The sequence below is a fragment of the Diceros bicornis genome, chromosome 20 (assembly GCF_020826845.1).
Source record: "Diceros bicornis minor isolate mBicDic1 chromosome 20, mDicBic1.mat.cur, whole genome shotgun sequence".
Classification (NCBI taxonomy): Eukaryota; Metazoa; Chordata; class Mammalia; order Perissodactyla; family Rhinocerotidae; genus Diceros; species Diceros bicornis.
The window spans coordinates 55,843,845-55,866,184 of NC_080759.1; the positions used below are offsets into that span (position 1 = coordinate 55,843,845).

Here is a 22,340-nt window from a genome sequence, read left to right on the forward strand (position 1 = left end):
TTCAAATTACATATCCAGTCTAAGAGCTCTTGTTACCATATATTGATAAGAATTTTCAATAAGGCATAGTCTTGCTATAGTTTTTCAAAAGTACAGCCACGCATCATTTAATGACAGGTTTACATCCTGAGAAATGTGTCGTTAGGCAATTTCGTCGTTGTGCGAACATCCTAGCGTATTTACACACCTAGGCTATATAGTACTGATCTTATGGGACACCACCATATATACAGTCCATCGTTGCCCCCAATGTCGTTACGTGGTGCGTGACTATAAACGCAAAAAAAGAGAAATGGGTGAAAAAAATTGTTTTACTTGCAAGCATCACCGCTGAAGCACGGTGATATTCTTCGAGCCTACCTCTAGGGGACAGCAAAGCTTAAGACATTTATTGTGTTCCAGCAGTTGATGGGTGTATGTGTCTGTGTGTGTGTGTGCGCGCGCGTGCACGTGTGTGTGGCGGGAGGCAGGAGTCGTGGAAGGGTGTGGTGACAATCTGCCTGAACAAAACAGGCATTTTCATTACCTTCTTCTTAAGGATTAAGGAATACACTTTGCCTGAGCCAGGCCCACCTAGACACGAGAGGGTAAATGGTACCCTGGGATGAAGAGACGCCTGCTGGAGTGAAAGTTCCTTGAAGACTGGGATCCTACCTGCCGAGTCTTTGTACGCCTGGGTGTGTATAGAGACTTGGTAAACAATTGTTAGATGGAAGAAAGAAAGGAAAGGAGCATATTTCAGCCTCTTTGATAGAATTCTGGGAAAACAAGTAGGCAGTCAGTTCCCTCTTCAAAACCTACACCCACTGGAAGACTTTATGTACAAGTGCAGCAAGGGGATCTTGGCCCCGTGGAAGTGAGCTGGGTGAATTAGTCTCCAAAAGCTGAGATTTCGCCAAACTGGAAACACACCCAGACTCATTTGTAGTCTAAATACTTAGCGCAGGATAGTGGAATGAGACATGCCTTGTAAATTGCTTGGCCGGTACCTGGAAAATAGGAAGTCCTCAGTAAGCCTTTGGGTTGTTCTTATTGGTACTTGTGTTATGTTGCATTCTCAGTTAAGATTCATTACTACAACTCGTGGTGAGGGTGCATGTCAGGAATGCTCTATGAAGAGGAATACTACTGACATGCTGGTTAATACTCCTGGGGCACCACCCCAAACCTGCGGCAAGCGCTCTTGTTAATTAGCATCAAGGACATTGTGCTGAGAAACCTCATTCTATAAAATCTTTGCCGTTTGAAATCTTATCAGTAAGAATGGACCATCCCTCTGTTGCCTATAGGATCTGAGCCACATGGGTCATTTTGACAAAAAGTAACCTCAATTTCCAACCAGATGCAGAGCTTCAGCTAAGGGGGGTTTGGACACAATATCCCACGTTTATCTTACCTTTGAGTGTCCTGAGTCTGTTTCTCAGGCCAGGCGTCACATTAACCCTTTTACACCTGAACTTGCTCAGCTGAGAGTCTCTCCAACCTGGCTTCAGCCATTTTACCCTAATCCTCTAATCACCCTGTCCTCCCTGTTTGCCTCTTCTGGTGTGCTGTCTCCCTTGCCTCAACAGGCAATAAGCCTAACTTTTTGATTGTGTTCTTTGGCTGTTGGACTCCATCATAAGAAATTTTGTCTTAATATATTTTTAATCCATCTCAGAAAAAAATCTTTCTCCCCACCCCCTCCCACAATCCCTGGCATAGAGGGCACACGATCTGTGGCTTGAACTGATATTTTGGGTTCTGATGTTTGCAAGAAACAATCTCTCTTAATAACTACTGTTTTTTACTTTTATTATGGAAAACTTTGAACACACAGAAAGAAAGTGTATAGAAAGAATAGTTCAGTGAATCCACAAGCCCTTTTATTCAGCATGAAAAAATACCAACATTTTCCAATCGTGTTTCATCTATTCCTTCTCTTTTACTTTCTTTTCCTTTTTTTATTGGAATGTTTGTAGAGAAATTCACATTATCATACACTTTTATCCTAAATACTTCAGTATGCATCCATAACCAATATTTTTTTTCTTTTTTATCTATTCTATCAATGTTACAACTAACAAAACTCATAATTATTCTCTATGATCATTTAATACTAGGTCTAGATTCTAAGTTTCCTATGCTTCTCAAAAATAATTTTTTACTGTTGGTTTGTTTGAATCAAGATCCAAAGGCCACATATTACTTTTGGATGCTATACCACTAAGTCTTAAGTCTCTAATGTCTCTAACTGCCCCCTTCCTCCCCTAGTCTTCGTGTCATTAAGTTATTGGAGACGTTAGACCAGCTGCCCTGTAAAATGCCCCACAGTACTGATTTGGTGTTATCTAACTTGTTCCTCTCTCCGCTATATTTCCTGTTAAACTAAAAGTTAGATTCAGAGGCTTGCTTAGATTTAGCTTAAATTTTTTCGGCAAGGATGCCTCAGAAGTGGTGCTGTGTGTTTGCTTTGCATCACACCACAGTGTCCCATGGTCCCCTCTTAGTGATATTCATTAAGACAGATAGTGGGTTCCTATATTACCAACCTGATCCATCCTCTGTAGAGTCTCCATCAACCTTTGTCTTAATGCCTGTAGCATCTGTTGATGATCATTGCCTGCATTCTTTATCCCACTAGTTGTTTAAAAGAAAAATGATTTCCTAATTCTATTATTCCTTCTACTTTTATTAACTTGTATTCATCTATAAAGAAGAAATTTCTCACATCAACCATTTGTGTACCCTAAAATGAGGTTTATACAGAAAAAACAAGACATATGTTTCTTTCCTCGTATCAATGTTTAGAATAAAGAGTTGGTGGTCTGGTCAGTTTTTTTTGTTTTAGGATATTTATGAGCTCATGAAATTTTATGTATTTGCTGTGTTTCAATTGATTACAGTCATCTTTTTCATGCTTAAATTGTCCCATTTTAGACCAGTGGGATACCCTTCAGATGGGCCCATTTGTCCTTTTGACCTTGACACATCAGTTTTTGAAATTTTCTTGACAGAAGAGGATACCCCAAGCTCACCATTTCCTCTCTAGACCTGGGGTCAGCCCTCTCTAAGGAACCCTGGTTCCTGCAAGGTGGTGCTGCTCATTGCTAGAGTTGTCAGTATCAGGGATTTTTCATTTTAGGCATCATATACAATGACATTCATTTTATTTCAAAATCATCAAGGTGAACAAACCAAAACTAAATTTACATTTATACGTCTTGATTCATAAGTGTGATGCATAGGGACTCCATCCATTGAATGAGCCAGCCTACAGGAAAAACCTGATGACCAACAGGCTTTCTAAATCTCCTGACAGTATTCATGCCTTTTTACTTGGGAGGAGGCGTCAGATAAGGTAAAGGCTGGTTTAACCCCCACCATGGACCACTGCCTGTGCCCAAGATCCGGTGAAGACGGTTTAGAGAAAGGGCTGTGGCTCCCCTGTTCCAGGACCAGGATCTTGCTGGTCTTCTCACTGTCAAACAGGACTGATGGGGGATTTGGAAACCAGTGCCGCAGGAGGGTCATTTCATAACCCTTGAGTTCATAATGCCCTTTAAATGTGATGGATATACAGATGGGCAGTTCTAGCTAGTTACAAATATGTGTGATTGTGCATCTCTCCCTCTTACTCTGAACCATCATAAAACCTGCCAAATGCAAAGAAATACTTAATCCAAGTAATTTTAAGCTGTTTTAAAGCCTGTGAATTAAAGTCCAATTATGCCGCGCCACTTAAATGAGTTTACGGTGGAATTTACAAGCAAAATAATTATAAAAGCTTTTAAATTTAAAATGGAGATATTAACCCTGTTTTAAAATTTTTGCATTTTCAACAGAAAATTAAAAAAACAAAAACAAAAAAGGATGCTGTTGTTTTAAGGTATTCACAGGCGATTTCCCCTCCTCTCTCCACCTCAGTTAACAAAGGTTTACACGGTGCAGAGAAGGAACTCTGGATGGTTTGCGTTTCCCAGCTGCGTAGGCGTGCTGGCTCAGAACCGCTGGCTAAAGCTTTGTGCTTTGTCCAGGCCACACCCCATCTCTGAATGGTCTGAGGCCCCAAGGAGAAAACCTTTCCCTCAGACTAGCCCCTCCCTCTCCAAATATTTTGTACACCTTTCAGTAGGGGCACCCACTGGCTGTGTGACCTGCATCAAGTCACTTACCTGCCTACATCTCAGTTTTCTCATCAGCATAAAGAACTAGAGGGTTCTTCTGAACTTAGAAAGTGTATGGGTTTATGAGAACTCATGATAAACATAACATATATGCCAGGTAAGCTGTGCTGAAGCTACTGCTAATGTGACATGTGACATGACAGCTGCCATCTTTGCTTTCTCCTTCCCTGCCTCAAATTAACAGAGAGAGTTCTTCCCACCAGCTCTCTCCAGGCTTACATTCTGCTCAGAAGTCAAGAGGAATGGCGTGGGGTTTCAGCTGCAGCTTGGACCAGGCATCTCCTGAACTCCCGTGAACTGTCCAAGTTCCATCAGCCGAGGCCGCCCTCCAGCATGTTCGCTCCCATCTTCCAATGGGGGCTGCAGGTAGCAGAGGTCCTGGGAGATGAGCAGGGCAGGCTACATAAACAGCACTTAGGGCACTCGAGGTAAGCCCAGCCCAGACCAGCGCAACATCATTCACCCTATGTCAGCTCCAGGCAGCGGCGTAAATTCCATGATGCTGGAATGGGATTCAGAACATGAACATCCCATAAAACTGAGGTTGTTACTTGACACTAAGCTGATCTGATCCCCTGCATAGTTAACTCGTGCTCTGTCTGCATTCTTCAGTTACTAATTCCCTTCCTTTGAGAGTAGGGTTTCATTCCTTTATCCTTCTGTTCCTCTGCACAGAACTTTGCAAGTACAAGTTACAGACACGACGGACTTACACAAATTGGACTCTTTGACCTTGTATTCCACTCATGTACCTGGAATACATAATAGGATTATATAGGAAAAGATTAAAAAAAAAAAAAGGAACTAAAACCTCTTGATAATTGTAACTCACAAAGTTCATCTTACCTATTGTTTCCTCAGGGGGCTATGACTCACCTCTTGAAAACAGAATCACACCTCAGGTAGATGCCTTTCCTGTCAGCCCCAGGGCTTCTTTGACACCTAGGAGATGAGATGCTTCGGGGGAGCCTGCGCAGCACCAGGCAAGAGTCATACAAGGTCCAGAATGAGCAATCCAGGGGCAGGTCTCAACCCCGGAGGACTGGGAGCAAGACATAAAAGGTGCCTCCATGATGATCATCTGGTAACGATTCTGAGAGGCGTTCACCAGGCTCCCCGGAAAGTTCTGGGCACGATGGAGCTCCAGCTGTCTTCAATGGTGACCTTGATAATTCATCCTGATATTGACTTTCCCGCTGCCCTCGCTCCCCTGGTCCCTCACTCCTGCTCCCTGGAATTATTTCCCAAATAAGGCAAGAGCACCCAAGTCCTTGTCCCAAACTCACCTTTAGAAGGAACCCAAACTGTAGCAACTGTATTTCTTTAGTCACCAAATATTTGTGGAGTACCTACTGTATGCTAGGCTTGAGCCATCAAAGATGAAAAAGATGTATGTATGTAGCCTTGCCCTCCAGAGCTGTTGGTCTAGCGCAGAACGAAATGTCACCTAGTGAAATAGAAGCTAAGATTCACCTCCATATAGCTGTGGAAGAGGATTTTACAATGAAACGATTTCAGTCTCAGTTTTAGCCGACTTCTCAAGATGGGTGTCAACTACTTCCATTTTCCAAAGTATGACAATCAGATCACTTATGCAAGGCTTGCAAAGTCTCATGACCGTTAGCTGACCTATCTCCTGTCTTTGAGAGGTTGGAGAGGTTGGGGGAGGTAGTAGATTTATAAGAGTTTTTTTTTATTTTTATTTTTTTGCTGGTGTTTCCATGAGAATCTTTGCCCATGGGGGTAGGATGAGCTAAACTTGTCCTTCACTTCACAGGTAGGAGAGGTGGTGGTGCTCTGTCCTCAAGCTCCAAGGACATGTCAGCCTCTCGTGTGTCCCCTTAAGCTTGGGGACATGACGGATTGGTGTCTGAACTTTGTCTGACTCATACCCAACTCATCTGTCCTGCCAGTGGAGCAAAGAGATGGTTATTAGGGCAATGACGACACACAAGGTTCTTAGGCCCTCATGTGGGCCTGTGAGAGAGAGTGGTGGCTCAGGGTTGTCTAAGTCCTGCCCAGGAAGACCTCCAGGAGACACAAGGAGACCTCAACAGAGAGGGACCACCAGGTGCCTTGGACTTAGCCACCAGCCTGCATCAAAGAATTGCAGAGAAGAGACTCCAGTGAGAGGGAGGGGCGAGACGGTGGGACGCTCTCCTGCGCCTGCCTGGCCCCTGCTTACCTGCCCGCCTTCACTTCCTACCAGTGTCCTCGTCTTCATGAAGCTCTGCCACCTGCTTTTTTTGCTGTCCTTGGAACACATGCAGGTTGGCTCTGCCTCAGGCTCCCGGAAGCTGCTCCTCCCTCTGCTTGCAAGGGACTTTCTAGCACGTTTTCACAAATCTGGCTCCTTATTATCATTATTTCAGCTCCAATATCACCTCCTCACAGAGGCCGGCCTTCCCTGAGCACCCTGGTTAAAGTACTTCCCACGGCTTTGTCCTCTGTTGTCCCCCCCTACTTTTAAAAAAGCTTTCATTGAATCATGAGTTTCAGCTCAGTGAATTTTCAGCCCCCGCGATGGTTCAGACCTATGGAACCAGCATTCAGAAGGAGAGACACTATAACCACGTTTGCTAGAGCCCCACCCCGAGCAGCCGACTTTTGCCAGCTGGCGTATCACGCTGATTTAACTCATGCAAGCTCCACACCTGCGCTGGCCAAGGCTGTAACCACCAGCCGCATGCGCCCACCCAGCACTTGAACTGTGACGGGTGCCACATGTTAAAATGACAATGTTCTGGCCATGCTGAGTTAAATATATTATTACAATTAACTGTACCTGTCTTTTCACCTTTTTAGTGTCGTTACCAGAAAGTTTTAAATTACATGTGTGGCTCCCATCATGTTCCTACTGGGAGGCGCTGCTCTAGACCCTCTTCAAGTTACTGGTCTTTTCACGTCTATTACCTGTCTTTGCCACCATACTGAGAGCTCCCCGTGGACACCGGCTGCTTGGCTCAAGGCTGCATCCCCACTGCGGACACACAGTAGGTGCGCAGTCATTATCTGACCGAGGACCGAGTGTCTGTGAGCGAACGAACCCACACTGCGTGGGGACAGGGAAGCAGGTTGCTTACTGCTGATCCCAGGGGCGTCTCTCATCCGGGACCGCCGACGCAGCCGCTGTAGCAGGTGGGGCTCCCTCCACCCAACGCACAGCGGAGGAAAGACCAGGTGTGGCCGGAGGTGCCAGGAGGGAGGTGGGGAGGGTCGGCCCCGCCCCTGGCCCCGCCCCGCGGCCCCGGCGGCGTCCCGCGGCTGCAGTTTCCAGGCGACCTCCGAACGCGGGCGCCGGGCAGGCTGCGGAGGACCGACTGGGACTGGGCCCCTCGGCGGGCGAGACCCAGCACGGCGGCCGCGGGCGGGATGGAGGACGACGAGGAGGAGATCACCGCCGCCACGCTGCGGGGCGAGCCCCGGCCGCCGCCCATCTCGGCGCTGTCCGCCTTCAGCTATGTCCCGCCGCGGCGCCTGGACCCCAAGGAGCACAGCTACTACTACCGCCGGGGCAAGGTGAGCGGCTCCGGGCACGGCCCGCGCGGCCGGGAGGGGTGCGGGGGGCGGGCGGCACTGCTAGAGGTGGGGGGAGAGGCTGGGGAGGGGGGCGGGGGCGGGGACGGAGTTTTACTGCCTGGGAGGGTGCCGGGGGAACGGGATGGGTGCGGGGCTGCACTGCTGGGCAAGAGGGATGAGATCGGGGCCGCACCCCCGGGAGGGGTGCTGGGGGCGAGGTGCACTCCGGGGAAAGGGCGCTGGGGGCGGGGCTGCACTGCAGGGAAGGGGCGCTGGGGGCGGGGCGCAATCCCGGGGAGGGGTGCAGCGGGCGGGGCCGCGCCCCCGGGAGGGGTGCTGGGGGCGGGGTGCACTCCCGGAGAGGGGCGCTGGGGGCGGGGCCGCAATCCCGGGGAGGGGCGCTGGGGGCGGGGTGCACTCCGGGGAGGGGCGCTGGGGGCGGGGCCGCACTCCGGGGGAGGGACTCTGGGGAGGGGGCCGCAATCCCCGGGTGGGGCGCTGGGGGCGGGGTTACATTGCTGGGGAGGCGGTCTGGGGCAGGGCTGCGGGGGCCGGGGGGCGAGGGAGGAGGGCGCCGGGTAGGTGGGATCGGGGTCTGGCGGGGTGTGTGCCCTGGGACCGGGCCGCAACTCCGGAGTAGTACTCTGGGGGCAGAACTATACAGCCCGTGAGGGGGCCCGGGGCGGGGAGCACGGAGACAAATTAGGGGGCTTCAGAGTCACGGAGGGAGAGAGAGTGGGAGAGCGGCGTCCCTCCGGGACGCCAGACCCCAAAAAGTACAGCTACCACGACCACCAGAGGAAGGTCGACCCGCCCTCCCCAGAGAGGATGGGCAGGGCGGAGCCCGGTGTGTGTAGGTGTATGCTCAGCTGGTAGAACGGACTTGGGGGCAGGCTATGCGGGGTTGGGTTGGGGCGCGGGAATGCTCAGGTGGATGTTCCGAGCCGTTTGGGGGAGAGTTAGGGCTGAGGGCTCTTCAGGGAAGTGGGGAGAGCCGCCGGGCTTCTGCTACTACCAGGAACAGCAAAATGACTCCTCTGCCCAGGATCTGGAGGAGGGTCTCGGGATCGCCGGGGCTGCCTGGCCGGCGGGGGCACGGCTACCTCTGGGATGTGTCTGCCGCAGGCCGGGGTAGTCGGGAAACAGCCACTGCCTGAAAGCATTGCCACAGTGACTTCTAGAAGCCTGCTTGCAAACCTAAGACAACCATGAGGCAGATCTGAAGAGCTGCCTGCAGGGAGAGGGGGCTGGGAGCGGTCATTTGATTCTAGCCTGGCCCCCCCAGGCACGTGCGCCTCATGGGAAAAGCCTGCGGGTTTGCGAAGGCCACCAAGCAGCTAAAGAAAAAGCTGCAAATTAAGGACTTGTGGGGAGTCGTCTATTCCTTTCTTCTCGTTGTTTTTCCTAAATGTCTTGCACTGTGTCTTACTGCAGTGTGTCTTGCAGCTCAGGGTGCAGGGACATCATTATTAAAAGGAAGATTAATTGGGGACGCTCAGCCTGCAGAGACAATGAGTGGCCCAGAGAGGGCTGCAGATTTACCACGTGCCTGGGAGGAAGGCGGTCTTTCCCTCGTATAGTATAAGGTATTCCCACAGAATGCATTCTTCCTTTACTCCTCCTCACCCACAGTCAAGGGAGGCCAGATGAATCCCCATTCAGATCAGGTCAGCTCACAGTTGAGTACTTGCCACAGGTGAAATGTAAGAGAAGGTCATGGAGCTCAGCCTTACCAACAGCGGCAATAGTTTCTAGTTCAGATAACTGTCACGGATTGGATTGTGTCCCCCTAAAATTCTTATGTTAGGGTCCTAATCCCCAGCACCTCAGAATGTGACCTTATTTGGAGACAGGGTCTTAACAGAGGTAATCAAAGTAAGGTCATCAGGGGGTACCTACTCCAATATGACTGGTCTCCTTGTAAAAAAGGGGAAATTTGGACACAGAGACAGACATGCATAGAGGGAAGATGATGTGAATAGATAGGGAGAAGACTGTCTTCTACAAGCTGAGGAGAAAGGCTGGGAACAAATCCTTCACTCATAGCTCTCAGAAGGAACCAGCCCTGCTGACACCTTGATCTCAGACTTCTGGCGGCCAGAACTGTGAAGCAGTAAATTTCTGTTGTTTCAGCTTCCCAGTCTGGGTACTTTGTTTAGGGCAGCCCTAGGAAACTAACACATACACCTCAGCTAGGAGGATCTGTTGTATCTAGAGCCAAGCCATCTCTCTGCTTGGCTTTGAGCAACATGGAACGATGAAAAGACAGGAGGAAGAAAGAGGACTGCAACACATCTGTCTCTGTGTTTGCTGACTCTCCTAGGCTTGAATATCCACGGGGTATGAAGACAGAGGGGGATTTAGAGCAATGGTTCCCAACCTCATTGCCACTATGAACCTCATACTTTTCCCTCCCATGAGCAATATGTTTTGTGAGAACTTTTATCTGTAAATAATTTTATTTATTAAGTGAATTATACAATTTAAGTATATAAAACATATCATTGCCAATGAATTTATGACTCATGTATCAACTTAAAAAGCCAATTGGCCAATTATTTTATCCTCAAAGTGGCTATTTGAGAATAGCCAAAAGAATTGCAATTTGGGATGTGCATGCTATGGTGAACCATAAGCAAATCTGGAGAGACGAAGGAAGGGGCTTGGGTTTATTGAGCAAAATGGGGAGTAGGGAGGGGCTGTTCTAAATGAAAGTCCATTGGAGGAAAATAACAGTTCTGGGTGGCAATGGCTTCTCATTGGCTGAGCTGCAGCACTTCTCATTGGCTGGGCTGTTGGCCAGCAGAGAGAGAAATCTTCTTTCGGTAGTAAAGTAGTTGTACTTCCTAAGGAGGTGCAAGCCTCTGTGTCTTCCTGTCTGGAGTGACTGATGCTGTTTGATAGGGGTGAGAGTTCCCCTACAGGCCTTCCCGACTCCAATTTAGTTGAGATTTCCTTTCTTCATCTCCCACACGCATAGTATTAATGCACAGCATGAGAGAACCAGCCAAAAAGCAAGGACTCTTGGTGTTTCAAATTGGTCTGTGCTGTTTTATTGAGAGAATATAAATTTTGTCTGCTTATTGATGTGATGAAATATTTACATAAAACCGTTTTATGTGTATCTTTGAGGGGTCCTGTTAATTACCACCTTGAGGCTATTGAGAAATAAGGCAAAAGACTAAGCAGATGGGAGCCAAGATACGTATTTATCAGAGATAAAAGCCAGGTTACAGGAGACTGCTAAGGACCCTGGGCAAATGGGTTTTGGGTCACTGAAGCACCCAGCCACCACAGCTGTGGGCTCCAGAAAAAGCAGAGCAGAACCTCTACCTCCTGTGGGCCAGACACCACCAAGGGAAAAGAGGCAGAGTTGAATCTGGGAGGCCCCATTTATTCTTCCAAATTGGTGAATTCCTAAATTCGCCAGTCTGATATGTGGCTCTACCTTTCCGGGCCAAATCAACTAAAGGGCAGAGAGAGGCCCAAGGTATGAAGTGACCAGGGCTCTGTACTAGGAAGGAGATCAGGAGTAGGCAGGAAGTGTGCCTCTCTAATGCAGGGATCAGCACATGAAGGGCCCTGGGCCCAATCTAGCCTGCCACCTGTTTTAATAAATAAAGTTTTATTAGAACACAGTCACACAGCCATTTGTTTAGTATTGTCTGTGGCTCCCACAAAGAGTTGAGTAGTTGCAACAGAGACCATGGGACCTGAAAGCCTAAAACAGTGACTATCTGCCCCTTTACAGAAAACACATGCCACCCCCTGCTCTAATGTATTACTGCCCCTGGAAGGTAGGGATGGGTCTTAGAACAAATTAATGCAAAATAGATTTTAAGGAAAAAAAATTCAGTGAGTTTTGATAGCTGGGGTTACAGGCAAATTCAAGTCCTGAGGCCTTTAGTGTCACATGGAAGACAATGATGCAGCAGAGATATTCTTCCTAAATACAAGAGCCTTAAAAGCAGCAAGAACAGCAAAAGGCATTTCAAAGCCCATTTGCAAGCTAGCCGCCTAATGGTAATAACACCTTCCTGGGCATTATGTGAACTGGTATTTAATCAGCTGCAGGACTCCAAAAGCTAATTCTCTGACCTTAAGATCATTTGGACTAAAGAGGGTAAACTCCATATCACAGGTTTGCTGGGGACTCAGCTCCTCCTAAATTCACTCTAAGTAATTCCAGGCTCCACTCAAAGCTGAGAAGAAACGCAGAATTAGCTCTTAAGTCAATTACTGTGTGGCACACTTAGTGATTCGTTAGTCAGTAGCACAGGCCGAGGAGTCCTGGGTAAAATATTGGCTCCATGTTGACTAGCTGTTCAGATTGCCCAAGTCACAAACACCCATCTATGAAACAGGGATTGAACAGTACCAACTGCATGGAGCTCTTGTGGGAATTAATTTAATTAATGGGTGTAAAGTGGCACATAGTAAGCCTAATGTAAGAGCTATTATTATTACTATTATTTGCTTTTGTTAGTGATTATTAGAGTTTCCTTTCACTGAGGGTTGGGTCCCAGGGATCCCAGTCTCTTATATCCCCCACCCTCGTTCATTCTTGGAGATGAATACGAGTGAGGCAGGTAATCTAAGTGTCAATCTGGAGGCTTCTAATCCTCTAAGGCATCTCCCCTGAGCCCAAAGTTAATACTCTCGAGGCAGCACACTTTAAAGCCCCAGTAATGCCCTGGGTCTTAAGAGAAATTTGTCATCTAAAGCCACCAGCTGAAACACTATCAACCCCTGACCTGCTCACTAAGGTTCTCTAGCCGCTTGGACTTTTCCTGTAAAATATATTCCAGACAGCAAAGCAAATTCAGTTCAATGGTGTTTTTAAATTATATTTTTCTTCCTCTGTCTTGTGCAACATTTCTGCTGCTGAAATGGGAAAGCCGAGTCAAAGGAGAATGCTCTTTTATGAAGGTTTTGATTACATTTCTCAAAGTCTAAGAGTTACATTTAAGAAAAAATTCCTAGGCGGTTTTAGAATTTGCTTTCCTTCATGCTAAGGTGGATTGTGGAGAGCTCTGTCTTGAGCAAAGCTTTGCTCGGAAAGCCCCACCTTAGCTCTGGTGGTATTAGCCCACTTTCCTTCTTGGTGTGTGGTGTGTGATGGAGACACAGAGGTGAGGGGCTGGCTTTTTCTTTACTCTCCTGATCACTGAGCTTCCCTTCGCCCAGTGCAACCAAGAACTTTGTAAATATAACATGCGTGTTGACTGCCAGAGGTGCAAAGGGGACTCTCTGGGGGGCCTGTGCCAGGGTCCAGTCTACAGGAAGGCTCAACACGAGCTCCCCTGAGCACCTCCTGTGTGGAGCCTCTTCACCTTTAGGCACCAAGCACATCTGCTTCACACGCTCGGCCACTCCTGGGGGCTGTGGAGGGGGGTAAGCTACAGTTCTGTTGCTGCTCTACCTGCTAAAATCTAGGCAAGTTTCTCTCTGTTATCCAGCAGACTCTTGCACCCACATGCCTTCCAGTCAAAGTGTGTGCTAGCCCAATGAGATCATGACCACCCTGCACGTCCACTTCCCTTCCCTACCGCCTGTTCTTTGTCTTTGCACCCTTAGTATCTAACCTAGTAAATATTTTACTTAGTTATCTGTTGTTTTTTTCTCCCGCTAAATGTGAGCTCTGTGAGGGCGGGGATTTATTTTTACCGCTGCTCTGTCCTCAGCAATCTAAACAGTGCCCGTGTCATAGTTGGTGCTTCGTAAATACCAGCTGTGTGAACAAATGAACTGAATGAATGGACTGCAAATTTTTTTTTTAATAATTTTATTTATTTATTTATTTATTTTTTCCCCCAAAGCCCCAGTAGATAGTTGTATGTCATAGCTGCACATCCTTCTAGTTGCTGTATGTGGGACGCAGCCTCAGCATGGCCGGAGAAGCGGTACGTCGGTGCACGCCCGGGATCCGAACCCCGGGCCGCCAGTAGCGGAGCGCGTGCACTTAACCGCTAAGCCACGGGGCCAGCCCTGGACTGCAGATTTTTTTAAATAAAGGGACAAGTCACTGATTTATAAGATTAGCCTCTTGGACTAAGTAGAGGTTTCCTTTTGGATTATCTGCTGTTTGGTTATCCTTGGCCTTGCTCCTCTCCTCAGGGATCAAAATTGGGAATGGTCCAGGCTAATTGCACTTGCACTGTTCAGTGACCTGCCCCTGGAAAACATAAGGCCTGGGGCGTGGGGCTGAGTGTCTTTCTGCAGGGCAGGTAGATCCTAGGAAGGGGCAGGTCATGAACGAGGGAGGAAGGAGTGAGTGAGAGGAGACCATGCGAGTCCTTCTAGCAGAATTCCTTCTGGGTGGAAGGAAACACTGGTAGTGGGGAATAAGTGTTCTTCCCAATCATAATCGCCTGTGTGAGCATGTGGTGCCTGTCTTTCCATTGTGTGTATATGAATCCAGTGATATGTGTCTAACTTTTTTTTATAGGAACATGTTCACACACACAAGATCACACAGCCACATATGTATATTTGCAGCTTGCTCTTTTCTTTTAACAATATATCTGGGACATTTTTTTCAAAATCATTCCCTCTTAAGGAGTACCACAAGCAAATGACACAAGAAAAGAAACAGCATTTTCCCCAATATATTTGACCAAGAGGAACATGTAAGATTAGTTTGGAGTTTCAGCCCCTGTAGATGGCTCTTTCTTCCTGTGATGTGAATTGCTGGGTAGGGGGGAGTCAAGCGGGAGGCTGTCATCAATGGAAGAGGGAAGACAGGTGGCTGCACCATCACCGAGTCTCCTCTTGGCAAGTTGAGCAGACAGACTAATGCAGAACTCTGACTCAGGGTACAGCTCCAATGTGAAACTGACACAAAATCAGGAGGAGGAGATTGTTGATTTCAAGTCAAGGGTAAATAAAGGCAGCAGGTTGCAGCGCTTTGCTTTAGGCAACCACTGCCAACAACAGATCCATTAAACATAGTGAAAACTGGGAGGCTGGCCCTGTGGCATAGTGGTTAAGTTCGCAAGCTCCGCTTTGGCGGCCCAGGGTTCACGGGTTCAAATCCTGGGTGCAGACTGACACACTGCTCATCAAGCCATCCTGTGGTCGCATCCCACATACAAAATAAAGGAAGATGGGCACAAATGTTAGCTCAGAGCCAATCTTCCTCAGCAAAAGAAAAAAGTGAAAATAATGCCTGAACAAAACTGCTGATCATATGGCTATATCATGGTCTGAAAGGGAGGGGAAAAGAAAGGACTTGGGTCTCAGTTTGCTCAAAATCTTACCCCAGTTATTTGTGTGAGAGTGTGTGTAACTTCTGGGAGGAGGAGAGCTTCCAAGGCTGGGAGGAGGCGCTGGGCATAATAAAAGCCCACATCCCCAGAGATGGCCCCTTGTGGACCAGAGGTGGTAGGCCTGTACTTCCTCATTTGTCCGCTTGCCTTTGTCATGATAAGCTAGATTATTTATGCTGCAGTAATAAACAACCCCTAAGTCTCAATGGCCTAAAACAAGGCTTATTTCTTATGCTCAATGTCCAACAGGGATCAGCAGGGTAGCTCTGCCCAGTACAGACACTCAGCAACCACGATGGAACTTCATATCCTGATATGAAGCCTCAGGAGTTCCCTGAGCACTGGCTCTTAAATGCTTCTGACTAAAGAGTCACATGTTGCCTCCACTCATAGCTCCTTGGTTAGAACTGGTCACGTGGCTTCACTGACCTAAAGGAGCATGGAAGATTAATCCTTTGTGTAGTCAGGAGTAGAGGAGAATTGAATATTGGTGATGTCTACCAGTTCAGTTTACCTGGGGCAGAGCGCTCCAAGGTTGGGTCTCTGGCCCACTGCAATAACTTTACTTTACCTCCATCCTTACTTTCCATTGTTCAAAAGATGGCTACTTTCCCTTACCAAGTGTGTTTGCTAGAGCTGTAGTAATGAAGTTCCACAGACTGGGTGGTTTCAACAACAGAAATTTATTGTCTGACAGTTCTGGAGGCTGGAAGTCCAAAATCAAGGTATCTGTAGGGTTGGTTCCTTTTGAGGGCTGTGAGGAAGGATCTGTTCCAGGCCTTTCTCCTTGGCTTTTAGATGACCTCTTCTCCCTGTGGCTCTTCACGGTGTCTTCCCTTTCTGTGTGTCTATGTCTGTGTCCAAATTTTTTATAAGGACCCCAGTCTTATTGGATTAGGGGCCTCCCCTACCCCAGTATGACTTCATCTTAACTAATTGCATCTTCAATGACCTTATTTCTAAATAAGGTCACCTTCTGAGGTAGTAGGGGTTAGCACTTCCACATGCGAATTTTTGGAGGATGCAGTTCAACCCATAACGCCCAGGGAGGTTACTTCCCAGGGGCTCTAGCCATAGTGGTGCCGTCCCTCCTATATTGACTTCAGTCACATCCACTTCCCAGCCCAGATGGAAGCTTGTCCTTCCTTCTTTGGCACCACTGTACTTTGTGCGTCCCTCTGTTACTCCATTTGGATTATGTTGTAGTGTTTAATTAATGGGTTTATTTCCATCCTCAGTCTGTGTTCTCCTTTAAGGTAGGGACTCCCTATGTCTGTCCTGGAGCCTAGTAGAGTACCTTGCACTATTGTAGACCTACTGTGTGTTGGAGGTTGAAAACTGAAGGCCTCCACTCCACTTACAGCATCGGCCCAGGGCTATAGACTGGGGTGATTTAACGGAGTGGGCTTTGCCAGGGGAGAAACTGATGACAGATGATCAGACACTATGACCAGAATAAGACCATACCCCATTTTAACAGTACTCAAAACCCAAAGGGACAAAGGGAGATCACAAGAGGAAAAATAAATGGGCTCTGTTTTGCTTTGTTTTTTTAAGAGCAATGTCATGTGTGAAATAGAGGAATCCCTTGAGAGATTTTAATAGCAAAACACCAGTAAACCCCGAAGCTCTGTTCTGTGATAGCAGCTAAATCCAGATGGGCTTTTATCAATGTAATTTGGCTTCAAACCATAAAGGAATGAAGGACAAAATGAAAGAAGAAAGATTAAGAATTAAAATCCAGGAAAAGACAGGTTTTCAGTTTGATTAGGCATTAGAATTGGACAGTCACATTGCTGAGAGCCTGCCTGCCTGGCATTAAATTTTTTTTCTTTTTTCTCTTATTTTTCAATGGCAGAAAAACTTGTTTTTAGTCTGGAAAGTTCTGAATATGCAAAATCCCCACAAAGAAGAGAGATTCTGATCGCATCCATCAGCAGAGAGATTCCTAATAAAGACTTCTAAGATATAGTAGTCTCTTGGTAGCTAATCCTGAGGGTGAGAGGGAGGCATTGCTGCTTATAGGTGTTACTTTTATCGAGTATTTTAGGAGAACTGATTAGAATGAGAAGAAATAGGAATTATCCTGTAAAGCTGCATATTGTAGTGGTTTCCAGCATAGGGAACTAAATGAAGCAACATTTTTTTTCTCATTCAGATAACAGTGATTGAATTCTCCTTCTGTTCTTGAGTCCATTCTTCCCTCTTCAGTCTTTCTCCCAGGACAGGTTCGGGAACCCCAGGGGTCCTACTCAGTTCAGAAGGGTCAGGTCTAAATAGACGCCTGCAGAAGGCAGCACAAGACGGGCAGTTCCTGGAGGATCCCTGTATCCACTGCTGTCAGTGCTGCCCCCTTCTGGCGGGACTGTCCCTCAGTCCTGGGCACAGCTGGTCACCGGCAGGGAGCGCTGTGGGAACTGAGGATCCTGCAGTCACCTCCTCTTTGGCCCAAGGTTCTCAGGGTGCAGGAGAAGAGGGCACCTCCTGCCATGGGTGCAGCTGTCACCCAGGTGCTCAGTCCCAGGGACCAGGTCTTTCTGCTGCACACTGCAGCTGTTCTCCCGAAACACACCCATTTCACAGGGTCAGCCAGGCCAGGAGGGATTCCAGCCACAACAGGACATCTAGATTATGACCAAGAGCCCAGCTTAAATTGTTGTGTGTAAGTGGGTGTGGGGGCAATGCGGTATCAAGTTACTGTTTGTGTCTGCCTGCTGGCTTCAGCCGGGCCTGGCCAGAGGCTCTGAACCCCAAAGGGAAGGGTCTACATTGCGTAGCTCCCATCACAGAAGGCCAGCATGCTTCTTTGGAGAATTTGTCCCCCATCATGCCTGCAGAGTGAGCTTCCGTTGCATCACTGCAGGGCCCTCTGGCCTGGTGGCTCACCCAAAAAAGGTTTGCTGCAAGGTTTGCCTATCCTCTCCAGTTTGGAAGCAAGCACCCCACCCATCCAGTGAGCATCCTATACTATGTATGTTAAAGGTATTGAGAATTCTCTGTTATTTCCTAAATTGTTTTAAGTTTTAATTTTATTTGATAAGCAAATGTCTGCATTTTATAGAGTCAAAGTGATTGACATTTTCTTTGTGACATTTCCCCCACTGCCTTCATGGGTGGAAAGTCCCTCATGGGTTGTCTTTTCACTGATTTTTCTAATTCATCCAGAATTTACTTTTGTCTATAAAGTGATGTGAAGACTCAAGTTTACATTTTTCCCATACTTAGCCAATTTTCATAGAACCAAATGCTGGTAATGTACCACCTCTCCATTGATCTGGGCTTTTTGTTTTTAACCCTATGAGTACATGAGCTATACTGTAGGTTGCCTTCCGGAATGGTGAAGGCTGGGGCCAGCCAAACCAATGCATGAACAGACCCAGAAGCTGAGTGCGTGTGAGTGAAGACAACGTGGAGAAGAAGCTCGTCTGCGGGGACCTCGTTAATGGCCAGCAGGGCACAGACGTGGAATCCATGGCTCCTGCCTCTAAGCTGCTTGGAGTGACTTAGGCCAACCGGGATTCCTGCTGTCACTGGAATGTTCAGCGTGTTAACACTGGGATTCTTAGGAACCTTAAAAGTCCTGATTTTAAAAGACCACCTTGTTTTCCTTACTGGACGGCTAATTGTGCCAGGACAGGAGCCAGGTCTGAGTTATCTTCAGGATGCCCCTAGCAGGAGCAGCATGTCTTGCACAGGACAGATGACCTGTGAACCATTTGTCAAGGCTGGGTTGAAGGTACATCACACCCTAGTCATCCCTATTGCTGCCAGCACCTCTGAGTTCCCACAGTCAGCGGGAATGGGCGGTACGCGGTTTTCCAACAGATGATGCCCACGTCAGGCATCCTTTTCACTGTTTACCTTCCACCTCCGTGTCGTGCAGTTGGAGGACATCATTCTAGCATTACTACCCAGAAAAAAGAGAAAAAACAACAAAAACAAGCACAGGTTACAGACCCGGTGCTCCCAAATCCCAGTGAGACGGCATGTCTGGATCTGCTGCTGGCCGGACTCAGGGCCACTGGCCCTTGGCTGAGGAACATAAATGACAGCCTGACTTATGAGGCGAATATTAATGATCAGCTAACACATGAATTTCTTTTCCTTTTGCTAGATACCAAATAAGGCAGATTTATTTTTGTATTAAGAAAAAGTTGAGATGAAAAAATGGAGATATTACAGATGACAGCTCTGTCAACTGGATCATTGTCTAATATATCAAAGCCGTGTGTGTGTTTTATATCTATGTTTGATACATATGTGTCTATTTTATATATGTTTGATATATACGTGTATATTATACATATGTATACATACATGTATAATATACAAACATATATTTCAAATATATATGAATTACACTTGTTATAGCTACCACATATGATTAAAGAAAATATTTTCGTTTCTCTAGAGAGGGCTTTGCACTCAGCCTGCCGATTGGCTAGCAACACGGAGTATTGCTCCACGAAGGAGGCTTCAATGGCTCAGCCTTAAAGTAAACTCGTGGCTTTCTTTCTCTTTTTATTCCCAGACAGGAATCATTTCCCTCTATGACTGTGTTTTTAAGAAGAACCCTGGTTATAATCAAAAATTGCACCGAGATGACAGAGAACATGCAAAAAGTCTGGGACTTCATGTCAACGAGGAGGTAATATTAAGACAGGATATTAACAAGGTGTTAGAGTAACTGTGTGTTTGTGTATACCTACTTACTGTTGTGTTCAGTTTGCTGTGTGTAACTCTCCTGTATGTGGCTTACTGTGCCAGGAAGCTAAGACTCAGCTACTATTATAGCTCAATCTGTTCTTTCATATTATTGTATATTAATTGTTAAGACTCTGTTGGTTCATTCTGTAGAACTTAAGAATTTAATGAGAGCAAAACTAAGAAGTCTTTTTCAACAGATAAAATAGGTCTTTGCTTAACCTCTGAGTCCTGGCTGTCATAGTTCCCCTAGGGACACTGTCTTTCCAGGGATAAAACCACACACACAAGCAAATATCTCCCAAGTTTGGGGACCAGGCCACTATGACCACCACATATAGCACAGTTCCTCTTTTATCTTTGATTTTCTGAAAGAGAGGGCTTTGCTTGTAATCAGCTACAGAGGTGGTGACGAACAGAAGGAGCAAAACTCACAGAGTGAGGAGGTCATGGTCACAGCAGGGTACAGGTGTGAGGAGGTTGTATACCTCCTTAGCGTGGTCAGCCCCTCAGCCTGCTGGGCTAGACCCTCCTGCTGCCTTTCCACATTCAGACACTGTCTCCACAAAGTCTGATCTGAGGACAGCATGTTTGTTAAAAGTCAGATGCTGAATAAATATCATAATCTTTTATACAACACACAGAAATCAGAACGAAAAAGTTTCCAGTGGGATTCTTTCTGGATCATCAGATTTTTGCCTGTGGCTGTTACTGTTTAAGAATGCCACCATGTCACTTTCAATGAAACTTTTTATTTTGATGTGAAATTAAGTGAAGGAGGTACTATGAGGTATTACCATTTAAGTCACAGACATTACAATTTTTGCTATCATTTTTGTTTGTGTTAATTCATTCCGAGTTAGTATGAAGTTAGTGCTTTTCTTTCATAAGAACATGACTAGCGTTACTTATATCCAGTCAGAGCTTTTGAGCACCTCCCGTGTCCTACTGAGCATAAAGGAAGTAAAAGTCTCTGTCCTCTTAGAGCTGACATTCCCCCAAGGAAACAGAAAAATGAAAGCCAAATAAATAATGAACTGAAGTCCAGGTAGTGGTAAGTGGTATGCAGAGAAATAAAGCCTTTTATGGGGATGGGGAAAGTGAAAGGGATGAGGGGGCACCTGGAAGATGGGGGGGCTGGCAGATGAGGTGGGGGCTGGGGAGATGGGAGGAGATGAAGAGGGGACAGGAGAGATGTGTATTTGGGCAAAGGAAGAAGGCAGGAGAGAAGAGAGGCAGGCAGGAGAAGGAAGGGAGAAGGGAGGAGAGGCAGGAAGAACATGAACCTGAAGTCAGAGGATACCTGGTGCCCAGGGCGAGACCTTGCCTGTCCTCTGAACGACTTGAGGACCCTGGAGGCTCTGAGCAGAGGGGACAGCGTCTGACGTAGTTTAAGAGGTCCCCCTGGCATCAGCGTGGAGTAGCCCCCGAGAAGCCCTGGTGGAGACAGGATGCAGGTGTGCAGGTGACCCTAGCGGGAACAGCTTCCTGGACACAGGCCAGTGGAGGGGCAGCCGTGCTGACAAGGGGGGCGTGTGCTGACCTGTGTCCTGATGTGCCCCCTGTACAGGAGTGGGAGAGGCCAGTCGGGGTGCTGACGTCCTCCGTCTATGGGAAGCGCATACAGCAGCCGGTGGAGCCTCTGAACCGGGACCACGGCCGCGCCAACCATGTGAGGGCCGACTTCTACCGCAAGAATGATATCCTCAGCATCAAGGCGCCCGGCTTTGGGCACATTTCTCCAGCTTGACGCCCTCCCTGTGGCCTGAACCTCACAACCCACGGGCAAGTGAGGTGGCCTTATTCCCCCCTTGCCGACATCTCAGAGCTGGCCTGATGCCTCTGCTGCACCTCAACAGTGGGAAGGACGGGGCCACAAGCCACTTTCTCTCATGCTGCCTTGGTGAAGAACCTGGCCAAACTCCTTTGATACTTATGATGTTTAAAAAAATCTAGTGTGATGGTTTTCAAATATAATTATTTCAGATGAAATGATGCTGGAGACTGATCCATTGTGAGCACCCAAATAAAATGAAAACTTTGTTCTCACTTGACAATGGTTGGGTTGATTTTTGATCACTGCCTCTGGACATTTGCAAGACTTTTTCGGGGAGGCACTCAAGGGAGTGGTGTGCAGTTACTTTTCTTAACAGTTATGGAAACCACTACTGCCTGATTTTGTTAGTGCCGTAGAGTCAATTCCGATTCCTAGCCACTGACCCTGTGCACAGCAGAGCGGACCCTGCCTATCTTTTTGTGCCATCCTCTCCCCTTCCAGCACTGTATCAGGCAATGCTCTGCTGCTCTCCAGCACTGCCTGATAGCACAAATAGTAAATACTCAGTTTTCCTTTCTCCTGGAGGAGATGTCATGAAATCGCCTTTTGGCACAATTGAACTCTAGATACTACAACACTCCCCCCCCCAGAGGTCTGAGCTGCAATAACAGAATTTTGCACAATTGGGGACAAAAGCGCTAGTAAGGATGGGTGGCTTCGGTGGCCAGCAATGCCGCCGTCCCTCCTCAGGGATGAAGCAGCCACAGGTCATGAGAAGAGACTGGACTTTGGCAGGCGGGTAAAATTCTGGCTCCTTATTTTCTGGCTGCATGTGTAGGTGTAGGCAAGTCATTTCACCTGTTTGAGCCCACATTTCCTCGTCTTTAAAGTGAGATCCTTGAAGAG

The 22,340-nt window shown here is 47.3% G+C and overlaps 1 protein-coding gene across 1 annotated transcript; it reads left to right on the plus strand.

Moving 5' to 3' along the window:
• Positions 1–7,484: 7,484 nt before the first annotated feature.
• CFAP90 (cilia and flagella associated protein 90) lies at positions 7,485–21,708 on the plus strand. Its single transcript, XM_058563499.1, has 3 exons — positions 7,485–7,685; positions 19,485–19,601; positions 21,228–21,708. Exons 1-3 carry the CDS (start codon positions 7,539–7,541, stop codon positions 21,405–21,407), a joined length of 444 nt encoding a protein of 147 aa, XP_058419482.1. The 5' UTR covers positions 7,485–7,538; the 3' UTR covers positions 21,408–21,708.
• Positions 21,709–22,340: the final 632 nt, after the last annotated feature.

Bases quoted from the DNA above. Each gene is read 5' to 3' on its own strand.
- CFAP90 (XM_058563499.1), top strand. From the start codon at position 7,539: ATGGAGGACGACGAGGAGGAGATCACCGCCGCCACGCTGCGGGGCGAG. The intron at 7,686-19,484 runs GTGAGCGGCTCC...TTTTATTCCCAG, and splicing joins ACTACTACCGCCGGGGCAAG to ACAGGAATCATTTCCCTCTA. The intron at 19,602-21,227 runs GTAATATTAAGA...CCCCCTGTACAG, and splicing joins GACTTCATGTCAACGAGGAG to GAGTGGGAGAGGCCAGTCGG.